At 44.4% G+C, this 26,380-nt stretch overlaps 1 protein-coding gene across 1 annotated transcript in view; it reads left to right on the top strand.

The window, feature by feature from the left end:
* The window catches only part of RNF2 (ring finger protein 2), a 55,678-nt gene that overhangs the window by 11,040 nt on the left and 18,258 nt on the right, over window positions 1–26,380 (top strand). Inside the window, exons 2-3 of the mRNA XM_032783460.2 lie at window positions 18,371–18,459; window positions 18,800–18,960. Coding sequence (XP_032639351.1) covers window positions 18,373–18,459; window positions 18,800–18,960 — 248 coding nt within the window. The 5' untranslated portion in view covers window positions 18,371–18,372. The remainder of the gene's footprint in view (window positions 1–18,370; window positions 18,460–18,799; window positions 18,961–26,380) is intronic.

The following is a 26,380-nucleotide window of genomic DNA, read 5'->3' as shown; positions in this document are numbered from 1 at the left end:
TGTACTACTGGATTTTCAGAAGCATAGTGTTGAAGAGAAATACTAATTAATTTTTTTTTTATTGGAGGTGGTTGTAGATGATCAGGGATTTAGGGGCTGGCTAACAGTAGATTTAAAAATTCAGAACAAGTGTGACTAGGAATATAGAAGCATACTGAAGAACTAATCTCCTCTAAAACATCCACTGCTATCAAGGGTGTCTGCCTTTAGATTGGCTTCACAGTAGCAGCCGTGTTAGTCTGTATCCGCAAAAAGAACAGGAGCACTTGTGGCACCTTGGAGACTAACAAATTTATTTCAGCATAAGCTTTTATGGGCTACAGCTCACTTCTTTGGATGCTGTAAAGCCTTGTGGTCCTTTTGGACTTCTCAATTTTATTGGGTGTTTAATCATACAATTACCATTAAGGCATTTCAGTGTTTGTGGTCTTATGTTATATTATACTGATTTTTAAATACTGTATCTGTTTTCCCCCTTGTGGTATCACTACAGGGCAGAATTAAGGTTAGTGTATGAAAATGGAGTTATGACATCCACACAACAAATTTGGTTTTCTTTTCAGAGTAACCTTATTAGTGGGGAATTCCTGGATTTATTATGCTTATTCTGGGGGATAATCACAACAACGCTGTAATGTGCTGAACCCTAAATTACTGATATGTACTCTCAAGCTTAACTTTATCTTTAATGTAGCCTCTGCTAAAGGAGAAACTTTCAGTTATGAAGAATAAAGTGGTGCTAGTGGAGGAATCGGAGCAGATGGGATGGGACTATAGAGAATGACTATGAATCTTTTTTTAAAAAACAACATAACACCTCAAGTGTGGCCTATGGACAAGATTTCAGTGGGGTTTTTATTTTATGGGCAGTTGAGAGAGTTTTGTTAAAATCATTAAGGACAAAGGAAAAAGTCTGTCTTTAAGGACCAATTTTTAGAATTACTGTTAACTTATAAACTAATAGATTTACTTGTAAATTCTCAGAAAGAAAATCATCCTATAGGTAAAGTGCTGTAACTTTAGGGAGAATACATCATTTTTCATAAGAAGTTGAATTCCTGCTTTAAGTGTAAACCTTAGCTCAGCCTTAAGTATGAAGTTTAGCTGGCATCTCCATAATAAAGCTAATACCTGTACATAAATGGTACTTGCTAACTTGTGCCCTTGGATATGAATTGAACATCTAGCATTCACATCAGTGGGAGCTATATGTGCCTATCTGAGGTCAAATATCTTCTGTAAATGCTTCATAAACTGTTTTTCCTTTGTTCATATAGATACTAATATTTTGTCTGCCATGGTGGAATTTCATTGTTTTAATTGTGTTTTTTTTATATATATAGTTACACTCAAATTATTTTAATTTATATTTCAACACACACTTCTCTAAGTAGGAAAACAGAAAGTAAAGAACAGTTGTAAATGTTAGTAAAGGATTTTTATTAGGAAAGTTATTGCACCGGGCCTGTTTAGTTTTCAGTGTGCATTACACTATTCTTTAAGTGTAACCAAAACTGAAATGATTGATTTAAAAGTACAAATAAAAGGGTAGAATACTTGCTTTAAAACATAACTTTTCTCATCATGTTTAATATACATTGTACTATAGTGCTGTGTTATATTACGTGGATTAACACGCAGTGATGATTCCCAGTAATATTATATTACATATAATATATTTAGCAATATATGAACTCGGTAATGTACTAATTTAGCCTTTCTCAGTCTCCAGTACCCCTCTGTTCCGACCAGTTCCCATCTATTTATTTGTTCTTTATGTATCTTGAAGCAAAACATCCTAATTTTTGTCTCTAATTAGGAAGGGACTGGACTGGTGTAGGTTGGTCGGGAGAGAGCTGAGTGGGGAACAGAATACAAATGTGTGGGAACCAAGAGTGCAGGGCCGGCGCTTTCACTAGGTGACCCTAGGTGGTCGCCTAGGGCGGCAGGATTTGGGGGGTGGCATTTTGCCATCCTCGGCGGAAATTTGGCAGTGGAGGGTCCTTCCGCTCCGGGTCTTTAGCGGAAATTCAGCGGCAGGTCCTTCACTCACTCTGGGACCCACCGCCGAAGTGCCCTGAAGACGCAGAGTGGAAGGACCCCCTGCCGCTGAATGCTCAGAGGAGGAGCGCTGCCGCCTAGGGCAGCAAAAACCCTGGCGCCGCTACTGCAAGAGTGGCTTCTTCAATGTAGCATCTCTGACATTCTTGTCAGCAGATGACATAAGATAATGCTGTAATGTTAACAGGTTTTTAAAATAGTTCCCTAAGCATGCTGATACACATCTGTCTGCTCTTGGAAAAGGGAGGCGTGATTAGCATCTCTGGCCGGCATCCAGGAATTTGTGTAGTCTTAATTAATGAACCATTCCTGTCTCACTGGTCTGGGGATACTGTTACTTTCTATCCAAGACATGAAAGGTCAATTTGCCTACTCATCCCTGTTAGCAGGAAAATGTGGGCTTACAAATGAGGGGGCCTACAATTTCTGCAGGAATTACTTTCTTTAATAATAAATTTTAAAAAGGCCAGGCCTTTATAGTTGTAAAGATAATCATTTGTATGTTCTCCAGTGAAGTTTTGTTAATGAGACCTAGTCTACAGAGAGATTTTACTTGTACAACTGTCAGTTACAGGTTGGGTTTTTCTGTTTTTGTTTTTTAAGCCAATATAGTTATACTAGTAGAACCTGTGGATGCAGCTAAACCAGCATAACTATACCTTATACTGGTATAGTTTATTCCCCTTCCTGTATGAGAATAAGCTGTACTGGTCTAAGCACCTTTATATTGGTATAACTGTGCCTATGTGAGGGAGGTTTTACCATTTCAGTGGTATATCCTTTATTTGTAGACAAACTCCAGTGTTTGCGCACACACTGCTCTGGTGCCTCATGGTTGGTACATTCCCCAACCTGCAGTTGAGAAATTAAAAAGACCCTGATCAGTCCCATTCAGGGGCAATGCTAGAATAATTAGTTTGGGGTACCGAATGGGTGGTAAAGTCTATTATTAGGGGAACACAAGTTTTTCTACATATACTTTATAGAATGGGGATAAATAATGTTCATCACAATTTACTTACCTTATTGAAGCTTGATATGCCTGTTGAAAGCAGCAGCAAATCTGTTGACAACTCTCTTCAGCTGCAGAGACTTGGATGTCATGGCTACTGAAAAAAAGTTGTCCAAGTCCCTTACCTGTCACTTGTCATACACTTCCTCAGCTAGTCATTCACCCATTGAAGACACGAGAATGCCCTTTCATATGCATCATTTGATAGAGGAATACTTGTACCAATCACACATAATTTATGCACTTGTGGAAGGCAAATTTGTATTTATCCAAAGAAATTAGCTGCTGCGGCAAACTGTCAATCTTGGACTTTTTTCTCTTGTTCATAGTGTTCAGTTATTTTTGCAAGAGGTTTACCTGTGTCTTCACAGTGTCTGTATCACATCCATAGTGTTCTGCGAGTGGTTTGAATTTTAGAAAGTCAATAAAGTTTTCATACGTTGGGTTGAGGCAATTGATACCATCAAGAACAAATTTATTTTCAGAACATCTGATTTAAATAACTGGAGAGAACTTCAAATAAATTTCTGGCAAAAAGGAGTTTGTCCTGAAATCTCCTTCATTTGTTCCTCAGTTGAAATGTATTCCTGAAGCTTTCTAAGTAAATTTTGTACACAACTGTGTACTCCCAAAACTTTAGATGGCTTCAAATCATTTTCTGAAGCAGTGGTAATGGCTTTGCTCCGTATTTCATCAAATGCCTCTTCCAAATCTCTCATGTTCAGAAATTCACTGATTAAGGTGTCCACAGATAAGCATGCCTGAAAAAAAAAGTCACACTCAACTGCTTGTAGGTGGTCAGATATAACTTTAAGCAGTTAAATAATTTTTGTTAACATGCAAAGGATGACAGCAAAGTCACTCTAATACTGAGCTAAAGACCTCGTGCACCCAGTGCCCTGTCATCTCTTATATATCTCGAGATATTACAGCAAATGACAAGAATGGATGAAATTGGCTTTTTTACAGCATTACAAGTGGAAACTTGGCATGCCCATTGAGTGTCACAGAGCTTCTTCAATGCCAAGACTTTATTTTTGGGTTGTACTTTCTTAATGGATGTGAATTTAGTATGTAAAGCTGACCAAAGAGAAAAGACAATTTCTCGAGGATAGTGAAAAAATCCAGTGCATGTTTGTTTTCTTTGCATACATAAACAATAACTAAATTGAGCCTATGGTTGAAACAATGACCATATAGTGCTTGTGGTATTTCTTCCCGTAAGAAAGTTTGCAAACCATTAAAATTTCCACTCATAACATTGGCACCATTGTGATACAGTTCTATATATCAGTGCCACAGCATGACAATGTGTTCTACACATCATGAAAGAGAGACTCTGCATCAAGTGGAAGTCAAAAAATCTTTCACATACGGTGCTATGTGAATAATAGCTCAACACAACTGACACTCGTTCTACTTTGCCAATGTCTTTAGTTTCATTAAGCATTACAGAGAAAACATTAGTCTCTCTTACTTCTTAGCTTATGCATTCATGTACTTTTGACATAACGGGAATGATTTAATCTTGTATTGACGAATGGGTATATTATGCATTGTCTGGTCCACTTTCAGTTTTCTTTCTTACCAGTACTCATGTATTTGGCTATTTAGAGTCATTAGCGCCAGGAAGTTGCCATTGTTGCTGCTGTCACTCTCCTCTTTTCCTCTTTGAGCAATCCCCTGGACTGCAGTGAGTCGGAGGACATCTGCCACAACTTCGATATGCATACAGTTCTCCTGCACTGAAGGAAAATATGCATTAGTAATTTGCAACAGAACTGAAAGACCATCACCTTTTGACTGAATAACTTTGAATGAATCCCATACCATGTGACAAGTCTTGTGATTCTGTTTTCATGCTGTTGGAAACCTGCATCCTATACCATAGCTTTTTCAATTTCCAATTTCTGAAGCCATTACCAATAAACACAGATTTTTGTACAGCAATAAGTGATGAAAGAAGTCTGTGTGGGAAGCAGTAAGCTGCATTCATTATTTCACTATATTTTCCCCATGGATATAAGCCAAGCCTCTATTTTGAAACTTCTCCACTCATTCTTGTTTCATTGGAAGATAAGACCTTAACTGTGGTTGTTTTGGGCCTTCAGATACAATTTGCACAATATCACTTGATCCTGGTGGAATCTTACTCCCTGGGCTTACTTTATTGCCATGTGTATTCTTTTCCAGTTTCCGTTCATGGTACCGTATCACTCAGTCATTTCCTTCCGCCTCTTTTTATTCTAATGAAGAATCTGATGCTGAATGTTCCACTTCCCATTCTTCTATGATACAGTCTTCTTCGTTATTATCTAAAGTACGTAATTCGGAAGTAATAGGGTAGAGGACTCTCCTACCGATATTTTTTTTTTTTTTTTTTTTCCTTCCCTCCCAGAATTAGGCCTATTCTTGAAGTTGAGGGTATGTCTTGGCAAATTTCAGAGAACTTGCTTTTCTTTGATGTATTTTGTTTGCTGAAAAGTTCTGAAATTGTCACTGATCATTTGCTTGACTTTTAAAAAACTGTTTTTTGTTTTTGTTTTAAGCTACTTCTGTTCAGAAACGGAGGCCTCACAGGTGGGAGCCCAGGTCGATCTCTCTTACAGGCTACTGTTTTGGACTTGTCTAGGCTAGACCTCCCAGGCTAGCTTCCTCTTCCTGCCTGAGTCCACACAGCTGGAAGAAGTTGGGATAGGGAGGGCAAAGGGGGCAGCAGTGCCAGTCCATAGTCCAATCCTGCAAAGGGGAGTTTGCCTGGAAACGGAAAGGATCCCTGCACATAGGCTCTCCTGGCCCTAGCCTGGCAGCTGGGGGTCTGGCCTGGCTACGATCAACCTCCCTTCTCTGGCTCCTGATGTAAACACCAGGGTTTATGTAAGTATAACTGCATTGCTCAGGGGTGTAGATTTTTCACACCTTCTTGAGCCACATAGTTATACCAATGTCAGTTTGTAATATAGACCTGACCTCAATTACGCTGGTGCATCCCCTCTACGCTGATCATTACCCTGTTCTCTGAGGTAATCACTGCTTGTATTTCATGAATCACTATCAAAGTCACAGCTCACACACTATAGTAAGGGAACAAAATGCCTCTGCTTCTATTCCACTTCTCTGGTGTGGTGGGAGGCACCCACTACTCCTTGGTGTCATTCCTGGTCCCATTGGTGCTAATGGAAACCCTGTGGGCAACAGTGAAACGATCATCTCTCTTTCATTCTGTCTGCTGTCTGGGGAAATATATGGGCCTCAGCAACAGAGTTTTTCAAGCAACCACTCCCTGTGGACTCTCACTGCTTCCTGAGCAGCCAGGAGGCTTGGGGAAGAGTAGATAAGCAGACACCTTTCATCTTTCTGGGGTGGGAATGGAGGAAACTGAGAGAAAGCACCTTCTTCTTCCCTATAATTGTAGATATTTTTGGTGGAGTGGGGAAGGTGACTAAGTTAATCAAAGCACGTGCTAGCAAGAGGGCTGGTCTATGAGATGGAGTGCCCACAAGTAATGTCTAGGGACAGCACCCTGGTAACAACCCCGCCACCTTCCCATTGCCCATCAGCATGACCTTGCTCCCGGATTTGCTGGCAAGCCAGCCCCCACTTGCCTTTCAAGTTGGCATCTAACTAGTAGATGTCTGGTGATTCCCAGTTGTGCTGCCAGCCCTGTATCTACCCTGCCTGGCAGGGATAATGCAAAAATTAATTTGTTTCAAAAGGTCTTTGGGGATGGAAAACATATGTAAGTGCTCAATCATTGTTTGACTTCTCCTGAGGCATGTAACTTCTATTTGAAGTTTCAACTTCAGAGATTATATAATGAGTTGGTGCATTAATAGCCTTTTAAAATTAGCTTTGATTGCATTTTACAGATGTTAGTCGGCTTGAACATAACACACCAGTTAATTTATACACAATTATTTTAAACAGTGACTTTACATAACTGTTGTTAATTACAAATCATATCTTCAAGAATCATAAGCATGCATAAAGAACCATACTTAGGATAATGATTAAATGATGGAGTCTTCTCTTTCTAACGTCTTCATAAATACTAGATGTAGTTTTGAGGGGTTCTGCTGATGCAGAGATAATGACTAAAAGCTGTTTCTATGGTAAAAATATGTTCTTTGTATGTAATCTTGAAGTGCCTTTCATAAGTGTAGCTACTTTTTTGAAATTTTGAACAGTAGAATAGCAAGTTGCAGTTAAAGGGTATTGGAACACAGTTGCAAAACAGTGGCAAAATTGCCCACCCCTGATATAGGCTAAGTACGGTCGGCGTGCCAGATTTGGCCCGCCAGCTGTTTTAAGCCGGCCCTCAAGCTCCTACTGGGGAGCAGGGTCTGGGGCTTGCTCTGCTTCGGCGCTCCAGCTGGGGAGCAGGGTAGAGGGCCACTCCATGCAGCTCCCAGAAGCCGCTGCATGGCCCTGCTCTAGCTGGGGAGCACAGTAGGGAGCTGCTCCACATGGCTCCTGGAAGTCACGGCATGGCCCCCCTCTGGCGCTTCAACTGGGGAGCAGGGTCGGGCCACTCCACGCAGCTCCTGGAACCGTGGCGTGGCCCACCTCCAGCGCTCCAGTGGGAGCTGCAGGGGCGGTGCCTGCGGACGGGGCAGCAGGCAGAACTGCCTGGCCGTGTGTCTGTGTAGGAGCTGGAAAAGGGACATGCTGCTACTTCTGGGAGTCGCTTGAGGTAAGTGCTGCCTGGAGCCTGCACCCCTGAGCCTCTCCTCCAGCCCTCTGCCTCAGCTCTGATCCCCCCCCACCCTCCCCATCCCCGATCCCAGCCCGGAGCACCTCCTCATCCCCATCCTTGCACCCCAACCCACTGGCCCAGCCCTGATCCTGCTCCTGCCTTCTGAACCCTTCGATCCCAGCTCAGAGCACCCTTCTATAGCCCAAACTCCTCATCCTACAGCCCTCATCCCCAACTGCACCCAAGTCCACACCTCCCTCCTCGCACTCTGAACTCCTCATTTCTGGCCCCTCCCTGGAGCCTGCACCCTCAACCGGAGCCCTCCTTGCCTCCTGCAGCCCAAGCCCAATTTTCTGAGCATTCATGGCCCTCCATGCAATTTCTATTCCTAGATGAGGCCCTTGGGCCAAAAAGTTTGCCCACCCCTGGCCTATATGCTTTTCAAGGATTGCTATTATTAATGAGATGACCTAAGGGGTGTGTGTGTGTGTGTATGTGTGTATGTACGTACACAGATTTTTGTTTGTCCTCTTGTTATTAAACCAATGGGAGAATTAGCAGTTTGTGTGTGAGAGAAAGAATGGGAAAAGTGCATGCTGAGGAGAGGTGTTTTCTTTTAAAAAAAACAAAACAAAACAAAACAAAAAAAACAACAACTAATGTTGACAAAGCCGCTGGGGCTGAGAATGGTCTCCTATGTTAAGAGGAATATTTGTAAAGCAGGACAAAATTTATTGCACTGAGAAGAGTGGTTTGTTCATAGTACTGAATAAATGTATTGGTTTAAAGTTACATGTTAGAAGTCAAAACATTCCAGTGCAGTTTGGTCACTGTGGCTGATCGTAGAATTCCAGCCTGTCACATGAATACTGCACATCCTACACAATGTGTATTCAACAGCAGTTTTATATTCGGACACTGATGGAGGTCTGAATTTCTTTTGCTGTGTCTACCAGCAGCTACTTCTCTAGTACGTGTGCTTCTCATATCAAATAGTTTCTCCTTCAACTTTGGTAGCTCACATAATCATGGTTTAATGCGTGTGTCTCACTGTATGATTCCACAGCTTAAATCTCTGGGAGTCTTTTTAATAAAATGTTAGGATGGATGTCAAATCATTTATGTTACTATCTAGTTGCTCTAGTTTGAGAGACTGGAGCCTGAAATCTTGCAACTGAGGGGTGATCTTGACTACTCAATGTTACCGTGTTGGCGCACAATTGTGAAGAATCATATTAGTTTACATGATTAGCCCTAGTCTATGCTTACTAACATACTCATCACTTTGTCAGCTAAGTATGACCAAATATCTTGGCTAATGTGGTTCTAAACGCAATTTACAAACACAGTAAGACTTTGTAGTGAAGACCAGCTCTAATAGTCAGAGTGTGTGTGTGTGTGTGTGTGTGTGTGTGTGTATGTATAAAAAAAAAATTCCCCTCTCACCCCTATGGGTGGTATGTGTCTTCCTCAACCTCGGGTCCTCTACCAGAGGCCTGGGAGTTTGAGGGTTCTGCGCAGTATCTTAGCTGTTCCTAGCACTGCACTTCTTGACAGACTTGATTTGTTCCTGATGCTCGTTGAGCCACTCACCCAGCTAGAGTCACAGCGCCGAGGTCTCACCACCACTGACACTTGGCTTCCTTTCCACATCCTCTTAGTCTCTTTCCGCCTCGTACTCTCCCAGCTTCTATATTCCTTCTTCCTGATTGTTCTTCACTTGCACTTGCATTCATCACCACCGCGTGTCTTCTTTCTCATTGGCTATTACACGATTCTGGTGATGGCCAGTACCTGCCTGTCCTACTGGATCGGAGATCCCAGGAAATCTAGCCCTTCTATTTCCACAAGCTTCTCGGAATCTCCCAATCTCTTGGAGGTCACATATGCTGTGCAATTCCTGTACACAATGCACCACATTAGGTTGTCCGTTCATGTATGCTTTCTGCATTTCATCTTACATCTGCCACTATTTTGGACTGTCTCTGAGCTCTCTGCACAGTCTGCACCTTGTCCTCTCTAGTGTGTAGCCCCGCTCAATGGGTCTGGTGCTCAGTGCCTGTTCCTTTGTGCTATGATCAGTGCCTCAGCTGCTGTCTTTAGTCCATCCACTTCCCAGCCCTGCTTTCCATTGTCAGCCACCCAGCTATGCGATGACTCCCATGAATGTCTTGTCTTCCTGCACTTCTCTCTGTCTTCCTCCCATGTCTGTCTGCCTCAGGCATTCTCTCAGCAGCACCATCTTGCCATCTTACTGATTACTCCGTATTTCGTTCATCAGATATCCGACGCTCACCAAGCCCGCCCGCCTTTTCCGGCTGACTGTATACATCTCTGGTTGACGTGGAAACCTCCGTGCATTGTGAGAGCTCCGGTTTCACATCGCAGCCTCCATGTCCTCCTTGCAGCTCACTATACCAGGCAGGTATTACAGCCGCGCTATCGTTGATGCGTGATCTTGTTCTTTCCACTACTGCTCTTCGACCGTCTTTATCTTTGTCAACTTGGATTTGCATCTGCTTCCTCATCTGTTCTCCATTACTCGGTGCCAAGTACTGTATGTCTGTAGTCGCTATTGGCCCAGCTAGTAGTTCCACCCATCAATCTTGATTACCTTCCTTCTTCACTACCCATCCGCACACACTCTGCCAGCCGTAATGACATCCCAATATCCTCACTGTGATCCGCTACAGTGGATTAGCGAGTCGATTGTCTCTGTTCAGTTCTTAGCATAACACTTGATGTCAATCCATGCGAGGGGTGGCTGATGGTAATGTCCACTCCTGAACCTGAACCCTTATGCCAGTCCTTGATTATCTGGCTGAGGCGGTTTAAGCCTATGCGTAACAGCAAGCGGGACATGGCATGCACACTTGTATACTGCCCACTTGATGGCCACTTCGTGCAGTTGCCTTGAGTTGACTTCTAGTGTTGTCTTCCATAGTCCCATTGATTCTTGAGAAGTGCCTTAGTCCTGTTGACTTTGTATAGCGCCAGACATTCACAATCACGTGTGCGGCAATGAGTCATAGAGCTTTCCTATAGTCAATCCAGGCTGTGCTCAATTGGTCTGTCTAGCCTTGAGTTGGCGATCTGCCTATCTATGAGCAACTGTGTTTTGAGCTCTGGTTTCCCATGCTTCTGAGCTGTGCTCATGTACTGGCCCATGTGGTCCTGTAGCTTGGCAGCTATGATGCCTGATAAGACTTTCCATGTTGTGGGGAGGCAGGTTATTGGCCGGTAGTTGGCCGGTTCTGTCCCCTTGCAGGGGTCTTTCATGATCAGTACTGTCCTTCCTTGTGTTAGCCAGTTTGGGTGGGAGCCTGCTGCTAGCAGCTGGTTCATCTGTGCTGCTAGGCGTTCATGCACTGCTGTTAATTTCTTTAGCCAGTAGGTGTGGATCATGTCTGGTCCAGGTGCTGTCCAGCTCTTCATGTTTTATATATATAGTAGTTTAATCATAGTGCTAAATGGGAACTTTGACAGTTGGGGTTACTTTTTGTGAAAGGTTTTCAGTTGCTCCAGATTGGAAATAAGGTTTTGGGAACCCATTTGAAACTTGGTCTGTAGTTCTCTTTGCTGACTTTTTTTAATGCTAAAACTCAATTTTCTTTGATTCAGTAGAACTTGATTCACCACACTTTATAAGACATCAAATTCTGGTACTGGAAGAGAGAAGCTGACATACTGAATAAAGTAAGCTTTAGTTTGTTTGTTTTTCCCCTGAGTCTGTTGGGCTCGATTAACTTGTATTAAAGAAGTGCCAAGTCCCCCACAGAGATCAGGGTCTCATTGTGGTAGGCAAAATACAAACATAGCAAAAGACCGTTAACTCTTTGGAGCACAAACTATCTAAACAGACAAGACATACAAAGATTGTGGGATTGGAGGCACAAAGATGTGAAGTGACCTGGCCAAGATCACAAGACAAAGTTAGTGGCAGAAACAGGACCAGAACCCTGGTCCCCTGACTCGCAGTCCAGGACTCCAGTTACTTGACACACTACCTCCCAACACCCTGATGAGATCCTGGAAGGAAAGCACTGTAGAACAACTGTTATCTATCTGAAGTCTCCTCTTGTGTAAGATAACAATACCAGACTGCAAAAATCCATCAACTGCATATAAAATAATAATTGGACTTCCATTTCCACGAGAACAATTTCTCTCATAAAACTTCTGATGCATCCGGGCAGAAATGGAATGGGAACAACCATTCATTCATTCATTTGCTTGCTTGCTTGCCTGCCTGAGTGTGTGTGCGTGCGTGTGTGTGCAGTATTGTAGCAATTTTAACTCTAGTCCCAGCCAGGAACTAATTATCTGGGTACAGGTTTGGGTGAAAGACAATCTTATTGTATCCAGACTTATACTCTAACCCTAATAGAATGAAACTATAGTATCAGTCCAAGAGAGTAAAATGAAATAAATTTGCCTTGTTAATTAAAGTTTATTCCTATTAAGCTTCCAGAGCAAGTAGACTCAGATACTGCTTTTAATGGAAGATTCTCCTAGTTTTTAAAAATGAAGCTATAGCGAACACTCGTGTTCCCAAAAGTAGACCTACTTTTTTTTTATGTTTTATTTGAAAGTTCAAATCTCTAATTTTAATTTTTGTTCTGAATACACAATTGCTGGTCTATATTTTAATGCTGCTTTTTGTTTTTATGTAATAATAATAATAATAATAATAATAAACCTTTCAAAAAGGAGATAATTGTGCTTAATTATTTACCTAAGTATACTTCACTGCAGGGCTTGGAAAATGCACTTGGCATTAGCAAGCAGGAATCTTACTCTGGTTGGAGGGAGTGGAGAATTTCTACAGAAAATGAGCTGCTAATAGTAGAAGTAATAAACTCCACTCACGCATATAAATATAAAGATAAAAATTCCAAAATGTAAAGTGATATGATGCTGTTTGCTTAGTCTGTAGGTTGCTCTTTAGGTTCTAGCTGGATAAATTTGGTTCTTGTGTATTCCATAACCAAATTTTATCCAGCTAGAACTGAGAGCACTTCTCAAGGTCCTTTAAAATAACAGCAACCTTCTTTTGAAATAAGTGCTGTAGTGATGCAAGGAAATGTTGGCAAAATGCTCAGAAATATTCTAAACTGGCATATACGTTCAAGGAATCTCTAATGGCTAGAGATGGGATTCTAGACTGGAAGGGCTCTGAATTACTAGTTAGAATTCTTTTGCAGGTGTCTTGCTGGTGGGTTTGGCCCAAGTGCTCAGGGTCTAACAGATAGCTATATTAGGGGTCAGGAAGGAATTTTCCCCCAGCTCAGATTCGCAGAGACTCAGGATTTTTTTTTTTCCTTCCTCTGCAGCGTGCAGCACGGGTCATTTGCTGGTTTGAACTAGAGTAAATGGTGGTGGATTCTCAGTAACTTTAAGTCTTTAAATCAAGATTTGGGGACTTCAGTAACTCAGCTAGAGGTTATGGGCCTATTACAGGAGTGTGTGCGTGAGGTTCTCTGGCCTGCAATGTACAGAAGATCAGACTTAGATGATCATGATGGACCCTTCTGGCCCTAAAGTCTATCTCATAACAGGTTCCCACCCCCCTCTCCCTTTTATGGTATTTGATAAAAGACGTAGAGGAAGTGACCAGGCAAATCTCACTAACAGATGGTACATCTCTACCTCAATATAACGCTGTCCTCGGGAGCCAAAAAATCTTACCACGTTATAGGTGAAACTGCATTATATCGAACTTGCTTTGAGTCACCGGAGTGCACAGTCCTGCCCCCGCCCCCCGAGCACTGCTTTACTGTGTTATATCTGAATTTGTGTTATATTGGGTTGCATTATATCGAGGTAAAGGTGTGTAGTATTTAAACAGATGTTAGTTTGTATTCTGCTATCATCTTCACCATTTGCTAATGGTCAAGTTTTGTGTTATACATATTCTGTGGGAGATATGTGCAAAAGAGGGGCAGCATTCCCTTTCCTTTGCCCATAAAGAGCAGTAAATATTGTGTGTGTTGATTTAGATGTGCTGGGCTCATGTGTAGAAAAAAGAAATGAATACCATATCAAATTGGGGGACAGGAAATGAAAATTAAACAGGCTTCCAGCACTACTTGTTCTCAAATTACTAATCCCTTCTTCTGGATTTTGGGTTTACTGGACTCAGCTGTTGCATGAATACCACTATCAAAGCATACTCTGTAATTAAAAAAGTTTATATTTACAACTGCCCTGAGTTTGAAGTCTGAGCCAGTCAGAATCGTTGCAGGTGTTCTAGTGACTCTGACATCAGTAATGAGCAGATAGGTGTCTCTCTGACTCCTGTGTAAATCATATCCCTTGTTGTTAGTGACTCTGAAAAGATGATTGATCTGCTTACTCAAATTTGACTTTCTTTCCCCCTCACAGTCTCCCCTTCTTACAACTTTGTCAAAAGCACATGCTTTTTGTTAATTTTAGCTTGAAAAATCCTGCCTATATGTGAAACTGTTGTACTGTGGCACCCAGATACTATGGTGATGGCATTTTAGAATTACATATGAGTTTATTAAAAAACAAAACAAAAATGGGAACAAGCATGTGGGAGGCTATTTAAACTCTGAACATTTTTTGAGGGTACTAGCACAAAGGTGACTTGCAAAGGAAAAGAGGTGCCCTTTTTTCTTTAACGGAACTTTTCAGATTTCTGTCACTTCATAACTGTTTCTCTCTCTCCTGCCCCCATCCCACCACCCCCATGCCATTCCCCTCCCCCCCCCCTTTTTTTTTTTTTTGCACTTGAAGTTCAGGCCTTAGTTTATTCTTTCTTTGTGGTAGGATTTTATCCTAAGTAAAAAGAATGAAAACAGAGACTGGAAAGAGTTTTTATTCAGAGTATAAATAAAACTTTTTTTTAAATTCAGGTGGGCAGGGGTGGAAAGGAAAGGCAGAAAGATCTTTTGTTAAATATTCTATACCCTCAACCCCTTCAGATAAGAGCTGAGGATGTTCTCTAGCTTTCCAGGGAGTCTTCCTCAAAACCACAATAGATGAGATCGGGGTATCGTTCTCGATATTTTCAGTGGAAAAAAAAAGCTGGAAAAAAATGTGCTGGCCTCCTCTATGCTTTTTAAATAAAACACAAAATAAAGGGTGCAAACCAATTTTGAAGGCCCTGTTTGAGATAAAAAACCCTTCTCTTCAGTAGTGGGAAAAGTGCCAGTATCTCTCCAATAGGAAACTACTAGGGTCTAGGAAACTAGGAGACTACTAGGAAACTCCAGGGTCAATAAGTCATCCCATCACAGAGATTCTCACCAATCACCACCTTGTCTCTACTAGTTTTTGGTGTATAATGAGAGGTACAAGTATGAGGAAATTCTGTCATTAGATGACCCTTTTCAGTCTGGCTTTAGAACTGGGAACAAAAACTGCCTGGGCCTCCTGTGTGGAGAACTGTTAGGAAAATATCCATTGTAATTGTGGCAGTTGCCTCTGCTGTAAACTACACAGATGTGCTACAATTCCTGTCTGGATGGATGGAGTTGCACTCCAGGTGCTCTTGGATTCCCATGTAGCAGCAGAAACCATGTCTTTCTCCAACAACCAAACCCATCTTTTCTTGGCAAAGAGGTAACAGCATTTTCTTTAGATGTGGCTCTCAATTATCCAGGCCTCTGTCACCTCCAGACTGAATTATTGCAACATTCTCAATCTCTATAGCAATCTAATCATGAAGACTTCTCAGGCACCTCAGCTAGTGCAGTACATAGCTTCTTGCTTACTAAGTGGTGTCTCACACGTGTAGCATGTTACACCGGTGCACCATAATGTGCACTAAACTTCATTTTTGGGTACAATTTAAAATGCTGGTCATCATCTACAAAGACCTTTATGATTTGGGCCCTGTCTACACTAGACATTGCCTCTCTCCTTATTCACCATCCTGGCAGTTGAGATCAACTTGATTGCTCTTACAGACAAACCCTAGCTAAAGTTTTGTGTATCAGGCAGCTGAGCATACCTAACAGAAGACTCTTGAATCTCGACTATGCTTCCCTTGTTGGTCCAAGAGAGCCCCAGGTTTAATGACATTCAGGTCACAGTGCAAGGATTATTATTGCTTTGGCTTTGGCATGGTAGTCCACAGCTATGGGACCTGAAGCGTGAATTAATTTAAGGAAATCCTGTGGCCTGTGTTACACAGGCGGTCAGAAGAAATGAACACACTGACCATAAAAATCTTTGAACCTTTGAAAGTCTGTTGTCAGCTCAGCAAGCACTCTAGAAGTTTTAGATGGAAATCTGTTTGTTTGGGGACAGGAACTCTTATTCCTATGTTTGTACGGTATGTAGCACAATGGAGCCCTGATGTGCCTGAGTCTCAAGACGCTACAGTGATATAAATGTTAATAATATGCTTACTGTTCACATTAGGTCTTCCCATCCTGTGAGTAACTTGCACCATTGTTGCAGCATCAGCGCATCTCCATCAGCACAATCAATAGAGTGCTAATCTAAACAAGCCGCTGGCTCTCTGTGTGTGTGCATGTGCTCTGTGTTAAATAAATCTTCAGGACCCTGACACACTAGTCAAATTGTTGGCTGGATTCTCAGTATGTGTTCATTTTAGAGTTTACAGCCTGCAGTTAGCTATTCGCAGCATGTCAATTTCAGTACTCTGTTAGGGCGCTAAATTGATGTCTTATTTCTCTTATACACTCAGATAAACATGTTCCTTATGCCACAGAAAGTATATTTTTATGCTACTAAAACAGGAGCTGACAGCCTAAATCCATCATCCTTTCCCAATTCTTCTGCCATCTCTCCAACCCCAAGTTATTATTTAGGTGTAATACTTGGCTTGCTGAGAACTACTCCACATTTTGACCATTCCTTTTCAGTAGGAACAGATGTGCTCCAAGCACCATGGCCAAGATTAAGATGAACAGGCATAGTGCTAACCTGTGCTGCTACTTTTATCTCTTCACCCCCAACCCCTCAAAAAAGTTACTTAAGCCTGTTCAACCTCCCTTGTAGCAGAGGAGTTGACATTTCTCATCTGGTAATTACTGTCCCTTATACACTTGGTAGTCATACAAAAATAGGATCTGCAACTTGGCTACATGTTGGGATGGTTTGGAAGTGCACATTTAAAAAAAAATATATCTAAAGTGAACTGAAAAAACTTCATTTTTTCCTCTTCTAGTACAGATGTTTGCAACTATAATTTTCCATCATACTGTAGTCTCCTAATTCAGAAACAGCCATGTATACACACGCTCTCCCAAAATAACTTTCTAGATTGCTCCACGTTCTTTTTGGAGAGTGTTCCTTCCTGCCCCCTGTAATTTAACTATTTTCTGTCCAGAAACCTTTTTGCGTTCCTTTTTATATTATTTTGATCTTTACAGTTTGCATAAGGCTAAAGTGAGACTTTCTCCAGTGTGGGTATAATTGCAATATACTTGCCTACTGGTTTAAAAACTCAAAAGTGACTGGGAGTTGGAGACTTGGGTTCTACTCCTAAATCTGACACTGACTCCAGTTTGCAATGTTGTGCAAGCCATGTAAATGTTTCTGTACCTCCCCTTTATGGAAAGGAGGCATCCCTTTACCTGATTTTCTGTGGAATTTTGAAAACCTTGGGTGGATGGTGCTATGGAAATGCAGTCTTAAATTATTTTCATTCATCTCTTATGCTCAACTTTTTTTCAGGTATGCATTGTTGGAGAGAGAGTTGGCTTACCACCCCTCCCCCAATTAATATAAGAAATAAGGAGAGAAACTGGAGTAGTGATAGTAGTTGTTCAGGCATATTGCTTATCTGAGGCTTACCATTTCTGATGCTGATTCTCCATGCTTTCACCACTGTAAATCAGAAGTAATTAAGTGAACTCAATGGAATCTCACTGGTGTGAGAGGAGAATTGGGCTCATCACTGAAACCTAAAGCTAGAAACAGACTTTCTAAATGCCTCCAAACCCAGCTAGTCTTACTTCATGCATCAGTATTTTTTTAAAACTTGTTAGGAATGAAAACCTCCTGTAAAGATTTGAGGTGAAAGGAGATGGTGAGCATATAGATTGCTCCTATAGGAACACTCACATGAGAGGGAAGTTAAGGTTGTCTGCGTGTAACTTTAGTGACTCTCCATTCCCTTAGCAAGTCAACCCTACTCAACCACAATGTGTTTTAAATGTTTTTTGGGTATGTATTTGATAGGGTGATGTGTGCAGCTCTTATGCTGTATTTCCTAGGTTTTGTGGTTTTGTCTTATGTTACTGTCCCTTAGCAACTTTAACTGACTTTCAAGATTTATGTGTTTTTGAATAACATCCTTGGTTACACTTGTATGATTCCAGTTACATGAGTGGGATTGCACATGTCTAGCTGAGAGTGGCATTTGGTGCTTATTCTGGCTGTTCTTCATCCTGTAGGAACCATTTTTCTCATTTCTTCTTTATTAGAATAGAAATTGCAAATGCATCTGCAGGGAACCTGGGGATTGCTGTTTCTGTGAAAATGCTGAACTAGCACTACAATTTGAAGGGGAGGGAATCTGCTTCTAGCTTCAGTTAAACACACTTAGGCTTTTGTTTTATGATTGTTTATGTAATTTTTTCCCCTCTTCTCTTTTTTCCTAGCCATGTCTCAGGCTGTGCAGACCAATGGAACTCAACCTTTAAGCAAAACATGGGAGCTCAGTTTATATGAATTACAGAGAACACCTCAGGTAATACAGGTTAAGAAGATTATTTCATGCAAGACACTGCCATAAAAAATAGAGTGTAATACCTTTCTTCTATAAATAATAGAACAGTTTAATTTTGTTAAGTATTTTTTGTAAAATGCTTGGCAAAATCTCTAATTTACTATTTAAAATTGTAACACATTGAAAAACCAAAACATAAACAATCCCCACATAGTTACAAATATAAAATTATGTAGCTTGCTTTTATTTTAAAGTGTTTTCTACAGTGTAGTGTATCTCTAATAATTTTCTTACAAAGATTACATTATTTCTATGTAAATAACTCCATTAATATGATTTCACTTTAATATTTGACCATTAGGAAGCAATAACTGATGGCCTGGAAATAGTGGTGTCACCTAGAAGCCTGCACAGTGAACTGATGTGTCCCATTTGTTTGGATATGTTGAAAAACACCATGACAACAAAGGAATGCTTGCATCGTTTCTGTGCTGACTGTATCATTACAGCTCTCAGGAGTGGGTATGTAAGAAATAATGTATACCTAAGAATCCTAACTTATTGCAGGGTGAAGGGGATGGTGGTCAATAATCAAAATGATACAATGAGGCCCCTTTGAAGCCCTATGTGTTCAAAGATACACAAACACACCACTACTAGATTGCAAGGAACAAAAGGACATTGCATCTAATAGTACATACCTATTTACATACCTAAAGTGTGTACTCCAATGTTATTTCACTGTTTCAATGTTTGTTCTCTTGAGGCGGTCTAGGTGTTGGGAGGAAGTATGCCCATTCCCTTGTATACACCAATGGAGAAAAAATTAATTATTGTTTAAGGAACAGAAAAAAATCCTCCTTTCTTAAGCCAGCTAGGTCTAGTAACAACGGATTGTACCACAAGAATGAACTAAACTGTCTCAGTGGAATCTTACCAAATGAATATCTAAATGTATAGAGTACAAGATTCCTTAATGTGTGGAACATGTATTTATTCTGTATTTAAAACAAATCCTAATTGATAACCATTCTTGACTTTTTAAATTTAAAAGAATTTGCAATTGCCAGTCTTTTTACCATTAATTCAATGATACAAATATCAAACCTATGACATTATGATAATCATGACGGTGTTGAGATGTCCCATTTGATCCCCTTACTATTTTATTTGTGCCTTAGTTTAATCAGAACTGCAGTGATTAAGCCAGATACATATTTTTCAACCTTTTTTCATTTGCGGACCCTCTTGGAAATCTTAGATATAGTCCACAGACCTCCACAGATCCATGGACCACAGGTTGAAAACTGCGGAGCTAGAGAAAATAGATGTCTAGAGGGGGAATCTGGGCAATGCTGACCTACTCTGCAAAAATTAACCCTCCTGTCTTGGACAAGAAAAATTGTGCACGTGTAAATTGTTTTAATCTCATGTCCTGCAAAATGATTCCTATGTGTCAAGGGATAATTTCATTCATTATTGAATGAACTGGAGCATGCAATAGAATATGGTATATCGGTCTCCATTGTGTAAATTAATTAGAAGTTGAAGTAGTAAGAATGTCAGTGAATGAAAACTGTCTGACACAAATATGGTTGCCATCATGGAGCTCTTGCTTTCATTCGGGGGAAGACGTGTTCTTAATGTGAATTAACCAAGTCTAAGTAAAATCCTAGTGAAGAAAAGACAGTTGGTAGTTTTCACATGATTTAGCAGGTCAAGCTAAAGAGTAGGATTCTTCATAGTTTTTAAACTTGATTTACTAACTTGGGTAAAAGCTATGAACTGTCTTGTCTTGACTAGGATGCTAACTTGAGTTAAATGATTAAAGTTAATTAATTAATCTTTTTTACATTAATTAAGACACAATTTGAGAAGTTAAGGGGAAGAACCTGTCTTCAAAGAAAAGCAGGACACTTGAATCCTTAAATGTAAATATAAGCTGTGATCACTACAGACTTCTCAGTGAGAATAACAACTCACTCTCACTCAGGGGAGGGAGTGTAATAACTACTGTCAAAGTCTTAGGCAGAGGGGTCTATTCCTAGAAGATACTAAGAGGATGTTGGATGTACAGTAAATGTCATAGGGAAAGCATAGGAGAATAGGAATTGAGAGGACTTGCAGCCAAAGGGAACAGGTGATAGACTAGAGAATCGCACCATCACCAGGAAAAGACCAGTCTACGACTGGGGACTCCTTACTGAGAAGAATAGATAGGCCTGTAACCAGAGCTGATCCGGAGAACAGAAGAGTGTGCTGTCTGCCAAGTGCTAAGATACGGGATGTGGACCTGAGGCTGAAGAGGATCCTAACGGGAGTGGGAAAGAATCCACTGATTCTTCTTCGAGTGCTTGCTCATATCCATTCCAATTAGGTGTGTGCGCGCCGCGTGCACGCTTGTTGGAAGATTTTTATCCTAGCAACACCCGGCGGGTTGGCTGGGCGCCCCCTGGCATGGCGCCGCTATGGCACCGAATATATACCCCTGCCGACCCGTCTGCTCCTCAGTTCCTTCTTATCGCCCGTGTCGGTCGTTGGAACAGTGGAGCGCGGCTTAGCCTTTCTCCACTTACCTAGCTCTTCACCCGTTCTTATACTTTCTGTGTATATAGTTTTATAGTTGTAATTAGTTTTGTTAACATACTTAGTGTATATAGTTTAGAGGGTTGGGGGTTAGCCCTTCCCCTCTGCCCGGGCCCATGCCAGGCTCACCGGGCTTCAAGCAGTGCTCGGCCTGCTGTCGGCCGATGCCAACGGGAGACCCCCACGACCGCTGCCTGAAGTGTCTGGGGGAATCTCATTTGACTGATAAGTGCCGCATTTGTAAATCATTCAAACTGCGGACAAAAAAGGAGCGAGACTCTGGTTTAAAACAGCTCCTAATGGAAGCAGCCCTCGCTCCTCCAGCCTCGGCACCAAGTGCCGCACAGCCCGCGCCGGGGAGGAGTGCTTCATCGGCACCGGAGAACACCGGCACCGTCAGAACACCCCAGCACCAGCCGTCTCCGGCACAGAAGGCAGCCCGGCACCGCTCCCTCTCCTCACGGGCCAAGCAGGCTAAAAGCTCCCGCAGCTCCACAACTCTTCCACCGCATAGTCTGAGCACCCCAACCACAGCCGAGTCGCCCGGCACCAAACACCTGCCGCGGGCACCGGCGGCATCGGCACCGTTGATTCCGGCCACACGCAAGAAGCCGTTGAGTCCGTGCGCGACAGCTCCCCGGCGCACGTGCCTCAGTTGAGCTTCTCGTTCCCACTACGCCAGAGACCTTCTCGACGGCGAGGAACTTATTGCTCTGACGGAGCCCACCCTGCCTCAACCCCGCACCACGCCGGTGCGGGTTCTTACGTCAGTGGGAAAGCCTGCTCTGGGTCAGGCCACCCTCCACCGAAGCTGCCAGGCAGGCACCGTTCAAGATCGAGATCCCGGCACCGTTCCCGTTCTCATCGCCGGTCCAGATCCAGGCGCCGCTCGCAGTCCCAGTACCGATCCCCTTCTCAGTACGGTCGTGACTCGCAGCACCGCTCCACAGTCTACGATCTCCGGACAGATACTCCGCACGGTGGTCCCAGCTCCCGGCACCGCTCCCGCCGCAGTCGCTCTTACCACCCGACCTTCTCGATCCAAGTCGACCTCCGCACCCGGCGCTGGTCGCAGGTCCCGGTCTCCCTCTCGCACCGGTACGACTCCCGGTACCGTTCTCCGGTGCGGCACGATGTCCGGTACCTGGCTCACAGAAGGGTCCCCTCACGGAACTCTCGGCTCCGCCATGGCCATCACAACACCCATCGGGGTCTTCCCACGATGACAATGCGCTGTCTACGGGGATTTGGACCCACAGAGACGATCCTCCAGGAGGCCCAGGGCACGGAACAAGCTCCGCAGTGGTCATTCTGGACGCCCTGGGCATACCACCAGGCCCAGGGCGAACCCACAGTTAACTCTCGGTCCGCCCCCTCAGACCATCGGGCACCGGAGGCCACTATTAGCCATCCTCCTCCAGCAGATAGGTCGTTTCGACTTTGACACAGGACCCTCAGGTCCTCCCGGACTCCGATGCTCCCCTGGAACAGGAGCCCCAGCACGAGCCACTTGTACCGGGCCTGTCATCGTCGTCCTCGCCAGATGAGGCTGTAGCCGGTACAACAGCATCGGGCCCGCCCCCGATCGACCTCCGAGCCCACCAGGATCTTCTCCGGCGAGTTGCGTTAAATATCAGTCTGCTGGTAGAGGAGGTTCCGGAGGTGAAGGACCCGGTCGTAGACATATTATCCGCAGATGCCCCGACTCGCGTGGCTTTACCATTTATTCGATCCATCCAAGCCAAAGCAGACACTATTTGGCAGTCTCCAGCATCTATCCCTCCTACGGCCGGAGGCGTGGAAAGAAAATATATAGTACCCTCTAAAGGGTATGAATATCTCTATACCCACCCTCCTTCGTGCCCTCTGGTCGTGCAATCTGTAAAAGAGAGAGCGTCATGGCCAACAAGCCCCTGCCCCAAAATCGCAGGAGGCTAGACGGATGGATCTGCTGGGGCGTAAGGTCTACTCCGTCGGGGGCCTTCAACTGCGGGTTGCTAACCAGCAGGCCCTCCTCAGCAGGTACCCATCGACTGCCAGGTATTATAATTGTAAGTTCACTGAACTGATCCCACAGGACTCCCGGCCAGAATTTCACAGCCTCCTGGAGGAAGGGAAGAAAGTAGCTCAGACTTCCCTACAGGCTCTCTCAACGCTGCTGACTCGGCGGCTAGAACCGTAGCGTCCGGGATTATGATGCGGAGAATTTCGTGGTTGCAGGTCTCAGGTCTACCTGCCAAGCTGCAACATACTATTCAGGACCTTCCGTTCGAGGGCCAGGGCCTTTTCTCAGAGAAAACGGACCCTAGACTCCAGAGTCTAAAAGACAATCGTATTATCATGCGTCCCCTTGGGATGCATACTCCGCAGATCCAACGCAGGTCCTTCCGGGCCCAACCACAGCGCCCTTGCACCCTGCCCTGACCTCGACAAGACTTTAGTAGGAGGCGGGATCGCGGGAACTGCAGACGGCAGTCGGGCTCTCAAGGAGGCCAAAATAATGGTCCCGCCAAACCATCAGCGGGACCAAAGCAAAACTTTTGAAGGTGCGACCAGAGCAGAGCACCAGTCTTTTCCGGAATCCTCTCCAGTTTTCCAATCGTCTTTCCTCCTTCCTCCTGCGTGGGCCAATTAACATCAGACCGTTGGGTCCTCCGCACGGTGGAGTTTGGATACCACCTCCAGTTTATTTTCGCCCCCTCCCTCCCACCCCCCCTCCTCCCGTCCCTCTTCAGGGACCCCTCTCACGAGCAACTCCTCTCGCAGGAGATCCGCACGCTCTCGAAATCGGAGCTATAGAGGAGGTGCCGGAGGAGTTCAGGGGCAAGGGGTTTTACTCCGATACTTCTTAATCCCCAAGGCAAAAGGAGGTCTCTGACCCATCCTGGACCTCCGCGGTCTCAACGTCTTCCTAAAGAAATTGAAGTTCCGCATGGTGTCCTGGGGACCATCATCCCATCCCTGGATCCGGGAGACTGGTACGCTGCTCTCGACATGAAGGATGCATACTTTCATATCTCCATTTATCCCTCCGCACAGACGGTACCTGCGGTTTATGGTACATCATCGACACTACCAATTTACGGTCCTCCCGTTCGGCCTCTCCACTGCCCCACGCGTCTTCACGAAGTGTATGGCTGTGGTGGCCGCCTCCCTCCGTCGTCGGCGCATCTGCGTTTTCCCCTACCTAGACGACTGGCTCATCCGCAGGACCTCCGAGGCTCAGGTCTCCAGACATGTTGCCATCGTCATGGACCTATTCGAGCGATTGGGCCTCATGGTCAATATAGGCAAGTCCACTCTAGTGCCCACTCAAAGAATCGAATTCATTGGAGCCGTTCTAGACTCCACGCTCGCAACAGCCTACCTCCCGCTATCCCGGTTTCGGTCAATAGTCGCCGCCATAGAAAGCCTTCAGTCCTTCCCGACGACCTCGCCCGTGCCTGCCTCAGCCTCCTCGCCATATGGCTGCGTGCACTTTCGTGACCAAGCACGCCAAACTTCGCCTTCGTCCCCTTCAAGTCTGGCTGGCCTCCATTTTACCGGTCTCAACGCCTTCCTAAAGAAGTTGAAGTTCCGCATGGTGTCCCTGGGGACCATCATCCCATCCCTGGATCCGGGAGACTGGTACGCTGCTCTTGACATGAAGGATGCATACTTTCATATCTCCATTTATCCTCCGCACAGACGGTACCTGCGGTTTATGGTACATCATCGACACTACCAATTTATGGTCCTCCCGTTCGGCCTCTCCACTGCCCCACACGTCTTCACAAAGTGTATGGCTGTGGCGGCTGCCTCCCTCCGTCGTCGGCGCATCTGCGTTTTCCCCTGCCTAGACTACTGGCTCATCCGTGGGACCTCCGAGGCTCAGGTCTCCAGACATGTTGCCATCGTCATGGACCTATTCGAGCGATTAGGCCTCATGGTCAATATAGGTAAGTCCACTCTAGTGCCCACTCAAAGAATTGAATTCATTGGAGCCGTTCTAGACTCCATGCTCGCAGCAGCCTACCTCCCGCTATCCCGGTTTCGGTCAATAGTCGCTGCCATAGAAAGCCTTCAGTCCTTCCCGACGACCTCGGCCCGTGCCTGCATCAGCCTCTTCGGCCATATGGCTGTGTGCACTTTCGTGACCAAGCACGCCAAACTTCGCCTTCGTCCCCTTCAAGTCTGGGTGGCCTCCATTTACCGCCCACACAGAGATGCCATAGACATGGTCATCACGGTTCCTCAGAGTGTCTTAGGCTCACTCAGCTGGTGGCTGACACCTTCCCTGGTGTGCAGAGGCATGCCGTTCCACCCGAGACAACCGTCTGTATCCCTAACAACAGACACGTTGTCTCTTGGCTGGAGAGCTCACATAGGCCATCGTCGCACGCAAGGCCTTTGGTCTGTCCAGGAGCTGACGCTGCACATAAACATTCGGGAGTTACGAGCGGTCCACCTTGCCTGCCAGGCCTTCCTTCATCATCTGCAGGCCCGTTGCCTTCTAGTGCTCACGGAAAACACCACCGCAATGCACTACATAAACAAGGAGGGAGGGACTCGTTCTCTCCCGCTCTGTCAGGAGGCGATCCAACTGTGGGAATTTTGTATAGCCCACTCTATAGACCTAGTGGCGTCCTTCCTTCCGGGAGTCCAGAATACTCTAGCAGACCAGCTCAGCAGGTCATTTCTCGGCCACGAGTGGTCACTTTGCCTAGACATAGTTCATTCGATCTTCCAGACGTGGGGCTTTCCCCGCATAGACCTCTTCGCCTCCTGCAGCAACCGGAAGTGTCAGAGGTTCTGCTCCTTCCAGGGCCTCGCCCCGGGCTCGATATCCGACGCCTTCGTAATGTCTTGGTCAAACCACCTGCTTTATGCCTTCCCACCCTTTCCGTTGGTGCACAAGGTTCTCGTGAAACTTCGCAGGGACAGGGCTCGTCTGATTCTGATCGCCCCCACGTGGCCCAGGCAACACTGGCAAGGACAAGGTGCAGCTACGCCCTCATCCTGCGTTCCTCCCCAAGGTGGTTTTGTCTTTTCACCTTAACCAGGACATATTCCTTCCGGTCTTCTTCCCCAAGCCCCACGCATCAAGTAGGGACCAACAGTTGCACTCGCTGGACGTCCGTAGGGCGCTAGCCTTCTATATTGACCGCACGAGGTCCTTCCGTAAAACACCCCAACTCTTTGTTGCGGTGGTGGACCTGATGAAAGGACAACCCGTCTCTTCCCAGAGGATTTCGTCCTGGGTGACGGCATGCATCCAGGCTTGCTATGACCTTGCTCACGCCTCTCCGGGCCACGTTACCGCACATTCGACTAGAGCCCAGGCCTCGTCGGCCGCCTTCCTAGCTCGAGTGCCTAT

The sequence above is a fragment of the Chelonoidis abingdonii genome, chromosome 7, assembly GCF_003597395.2.
Source record: "Chelonoidis abingdonii isolate Lonesome George chromosome 7, CheloAbing_2.0, whole genome shotgun sequence".
In the NCBI taxonomy this organism is placed as follows: Eukaryota; Metazoa; Chordata; order Testudines; family Testudinidae; genus Chelonoidis; species Chelonoidis abingdonii.
Note: the sequence above shows the minus strand (reverse complement) of the source record. Positions and strands in the feature narration are given on the sequence as shown.